Below are 5000 nucleotides of genomic sequence, written 5' to 3' on the forward strand. Positions count from 1 at the left end.
TTAACATATGTTAACAATATTTGTCACCTGTGCGTATCTTTATCTGTGTGTGTGTGTGTGTGTGTGTGTGTGTGTGTGTGCAGGTCATCTTGGACCTGAAGTGTTCAGACTTCAGTTATTCGTACCAGACTCCTCCTGCCTCTCCCAGTAACACACTGTCTAGGAAGAGTAGCATCAGCAGGTAACGCACACATGTAAATAAATGCAAAGTTTACCGGCTGAACATCAAACCTAGCATCTGTCTAAACAGCATGCTAGGCTAAATGACATTTTTAAGCCCACAGTATACTTCCAATCGTCATTCCACCTCTGATTTCTGAGGCTGTTGACTTTTTTCTAGAGAACGGACGGGGCGCTTATAACTATGGACTGACATCTCAGAAAGACAACTTTACTCACCTGTCTGTCTGTCTGTCTGTCTGTCTGTCTGTCTGTCTGTCTCTGTCTCTGTCTCTGTCTCTGTCTCTGTCTCTGTCTCTGTCTCTGTCTCTGTCTCTCTCTCTCTCTCTCTCTCTCTCTCTCTCTCTCTCTCTCTCTCTCTCTCTCTCCATTGGTTTCCATAGTACATACCAGTGTGGGTCAGTGAGACATGTCCCTTCGCTGGACTCAATCAGCTGTGCTATGGATGGAATGGTAATACACACACACACACACACACACACACACACACACACACACACACACACACACACACACAGCTACTTGAGAAACAGTTGTCGGGTAGAAACCTCATAATGTGTACATCCAAACATTTTAGGAAATAGAAAAATAACTACATATTCCAATGGATCCAAATGTGGTTATTATTTAGTCACAAAAAGCTCTTGTTAATATTTTTCCTTGATTAAATATTCATAAAGCATACACACGCACACATTCACTTGGAAAACAAAGTAAAGAATAGCAGATCTACAAGCTCACAGCGAGTGTAGATTGACTCTTTTTGCTACTTTTGTGTGACATTCCTGTACGACAAAGTAGGGCATCAATTTACAGAAAAAAACAAAACTTTGATATGTGGACATACTGCACAAGGTTTAAACTTTGGTTTTGCTTGATGTGTCCTTTTATAATTTAGACCTGAATCTATAAATCACACACACACACACACACACACACACACACACACACACACACCGGTCTAACCATCTCCTATGTGTAGCGATGCTCCTCCCCCTTCCTGCTGATTGGCCACGATGAGGCCGGCCGCTCCCTCAGCGAGGGGAACTCCCCCTCCCGCCTCGGTCGCCGTGGCCCCACCCCCCAGCGATGTGCGCTGCTTCCTGGTCACGTTAGCCGCAGGGATTTGACCACGAGAGTGAGGACATACAAATACTCCCCCTCGATCCTCCATACGTCCCTCATGTCTTCTTCCCATGTATCTCTGGCCGTGTGACTGTGTTTAGGGTAAATAAATAGTGTGCGTGCGTGCGTACGTACACGTACACGTGCATGTGCGTGTGTGTGGTGACGTGTCCTGTGACAATGTGCTAGACCCCTGGGAGATGGAGGCTGAGGTGGAGCGCCACACCTACCATCAGCTCCCAGAACTTCCCAAGCCATGCTACTCATACACAGAGTTGGCAGCCGTGCCGGGATCGAACCCATGACCTCATAGACTGACCCACCCACATGTCTACCGTACCTGTTATCTCAAAGTCGCCATCATGAAGACATGTACAGTACAGCATATGCAATATTCCTGTGATTTGTTTGACACCATGTATTTCTGTAACCAAACCATATGTGTGTTGTTCCCTTTTTTATGAAGTCTAGAGCAGGGGTCTTCAACGTTGCTCAGGCCAAGGACCCCTAGGAGAAAGACAAAGCAGGGACCCCCAATACATATTGTATAAAATTCTGTGTAAAATTTCTTGGATGGCTTCATTGACTTATCAGTTTTGGTTTATTTCAGACATTATAATTACAGTAAGCCCTCCATACTTAGTGAACTTGACCTTGGGCTCTGTACTTGGTTTGCTCCTTCTTCTACACCAACTTTGCAGAAAATAGCCGATCTACAAGCTCACAACCCCTGTAGTAACTCTTGAATACGCCCTAGTGGTCCTGGACCTCCCGTTGAAGACTCCTGGTCTAGTGTTATAGCTCTGAAATTAGCTATAAGTGATATATATTATTTTGTGTTAGTGTTAAATAGCTCTATATTCCGTTTTTCTTAGTTGGAAAGACAGGGAGAGCCCTGTTGCTGAACAAACACTCTCTAACGATGATTACTATCGGAATGTAGAGATTTAACATTTTAACAAAAACACAAAAATATGACTTGCAGCAAGACGCACCAATATCGGATTAGTATTTTTAACCCATTTAGACTGGCGGCCGTGACAGCATTACTTTGAAGCTGGGAATTGTATAGTCTCTTTCTGTACTTTTCTGAATTCCCGTTTTCCGGATTCAATTCTATGAAGTTTCTCAGAAAGACATCCGGTCTTTCATAAAACCTTTAGAAGGCCTTTTCAAGACCGGCCTCGGGTTTAAATGGGTTAACTTGAGGACATGTAATGCTGCTTTTCAATCCTATTGGTGACATTGATGATTTATTGATTCAGGATTCACTTGATGGCTCCACCAATCAGCTGGCGTCGTGGTCCGGCCCGGGGGGGAGTGGTGGGGCGGAGAACGGATCATTGGCACCCCCGCACAACGCTTACACCCACCACGCCGAGAGGGCCAGAGCCATGTCTGCATCTGGGAAGGTAAGCCTGAAGTCTAAAAGCCTGGTTCATACTTGGGCGCGCCGGCTAATAGCAGGCCTACAAGCTCACAATGCACCGCCCTGACAAGCTGCAGGCCTGGACTGGCCACTTGACACACCAGGCATATGCCCAGTGGGCCGACCAATGAATGAAACAAAATAAAATGAATAATTATTATTATTTAAAAAAGAAAATGTTTGTGTGTGCCTTGACGGAGCTGGGCGCTATAGAGTATCTGCTATGTGTGGGCCTTGACGGAGCTGGGAGCTATAGAGTATCTGCTATGTGTGGGCCTTGACGGAGCTGGGAGCTATAGAGTATCTGCTATGTGTGGGCCTTGACGGAGCTGGGCGCTATAGAGTATCTGCTATGTGTGGGCCTTGACGGAGCTGGGCGCTATAGAGTATCTGCTATGTGTGGGCCTTGACGGAGCTGGGAGCTATAGAGTATCTGCTATGTGTGGGCCTTGACGGAGCTGGGAGCTATAGAGTATCTGCTATGTGTGGGCCTTGACGGAGCTGGGAGCTATAGAGTATCTGCTATGTGTGGGCCTTGACGGAGCTGGGCGCTATAGAGTACCTGCTATGTGTGGGCCTTGACGGAGCTGGGAGCTATAGAGTATCTGCTATGTGTGGGCCTTGACGGAGCTGGGCGCTATAGAGTATCTGCTATGTGTGGGCCTTGACGGAGCTGGGAGCTATAGAGTATCTGCTATGTGTGGGCCTTGACGGAGCTGGGCGCTATAGAGTATCTGCTATGTGTGGGCCTTGACGGAGCTGGGAGCTATAGAGTATCTGCTATGTGTGGGCCTTGACGGAGCTGGGCGCTATAGAGTATCTGCTATGTGTGGGCCTTGACGGAGCTGGGAGCTATAGAGTATCTGCTATGTGTGGGCCTTGACGGAGCTGGGCGCTATAGAGTATCTGCTATGTGTGGGCCTTGACGGAGCTCGGAGCTATAGAGTACCTGCTATGTGTGGGCCTTGACGGAGCTGGGAGCTATAGAGTATCTGCTATGTGCGTGCCGGTCTAGCCTAAATGTCAGGGCCTAGTTTTTGACCCAGTCCACCCCAGCCCAGTCACGTTGTGATTCTGACGTTTACTTTTAGTCATATTCTTTTGAATACAATTCCAATTAGTTTTAGTCACATTTTAGTTGCCTGATATGTTTTTAGTCTAGTTTTAGTTGGGAGGCGGACTATTTTCCGACAGCATTCTAGCCGACGGGGCAACGGTCCGCTCCGCAGCGGGGGGACCGTCGCTGCGATGCGAAAAAGCGATGGTCCGACATGCGCTGCTCCCGTGCTTGCGGTTAGGGTTAGGTTAGGATTGAGGTTTCGGATCAATATGCTGTCGGAAAAAAGACCTGCACCCGTTTTAGTTGACTAAATACCATAAGATTTTTGTCGAATTAATCTACAGGTTTTTTTTTGTCGATAAATGTTTAATTTGGCGGCTTGTGATGCTGTCGTAATGCATGATTTCTACTTAACTGTGTGCCCAAAATAGCCGATCTACAAGCTCACGACGAGTGGCTGAGCACCTGTTTTAAATGTTTCGTCATAGTTTTAGTCAACAAAATGAACACTGGTTGTGAGATTGTACGTCTGCTGTTCTCATCATCATCATCATTCTCATCATGCAACATTTATTTTGGTTCCGGTCCATAAATGTACTTGTGTATTCGTGTACAAATGTTCTTTGTTAGTGTATTATTTTGTAGTACTGTTGTATATATTCTATAGGCTTCTGGAGGTACTGTTCATGGATTTATTATTTGGCTGTTGACATGTATATAATGTATAATGTAGAGTTGAAAGTGTAATTACCGGTATGTATTCTGCCGCTTGGCCAGTTCCCACTTGAAAAAGAGACGCAGTCTCAATGTGTTTTTACTGGTTAAATATAGGTTAAATAAAATAGAGCGTAGCTCCTTTAGTTAGAAGAACAGAAGGCTCACTGAGGCTGAGCATTGTTTTTCATCTGTGCTCACTGCTACATGACACGTTCTGTTGAGACTTCAATAGCTTCCATTAGCTCTCAGAACAAACACACAACTAGTGTAAAACGCTTGACTGTTAATGTCATGTACAATGTCTCTAGTCTAGATGGTCCTCGTCCATGTCTCATCATGGACACTAGGGGGCGTCATGAGCAGGGACATAACCCCTCGTCTGTCTCTCTCCATCTTCCTCTAACCCCCTCACAGTGTGAATTTACTGTAACTCTGCATACAAACGTCACAAACTTACCTGAGAACAATGGAATAAAACCAATAACAGAT

General features: G+C 45.7%; 1 protein-coding gene across 1 annotated transcript in view; it reads left to right on the plus strand.

Annotated features, from left to right (window-relative positions):
- Positions 1-5000, plus strand: part of mtss1 (MTSS I-BAR domain containing 1) — an 80380-nt gene that overhangs the window by 64890 nt on the left and 10490 nt on the right. Inside the window, exons 9-12 of the mRNA XM_080777235.1 lie at positions 84-181; positions 564-633; positions 1163-1318; positions 2571-2717. Coding sequence (XP_080633361.1) covers positions 84-181; positions 564-633; positions 1163-1318; positions 2571-2717 — 471 coding nt within the window. The remainder of the gene's footprint in view (positions 1-83; positions 182-563; positions 634-1162; positions 1319-2570; positions 2718-5000) is intronic.

This window comes from Protomyctophum bolini (assembly GCF_963924005.1).
Source record: "Protomyctophum bolini genome assembly, chromosome: 2".
Classification (NCBI taxonomy): Eukaryota; Metazoa; Chordata; class Actinopteri; order Myctophiformes; family Myctophidae; genus Protomyctophum; species Protomyctophum bolini.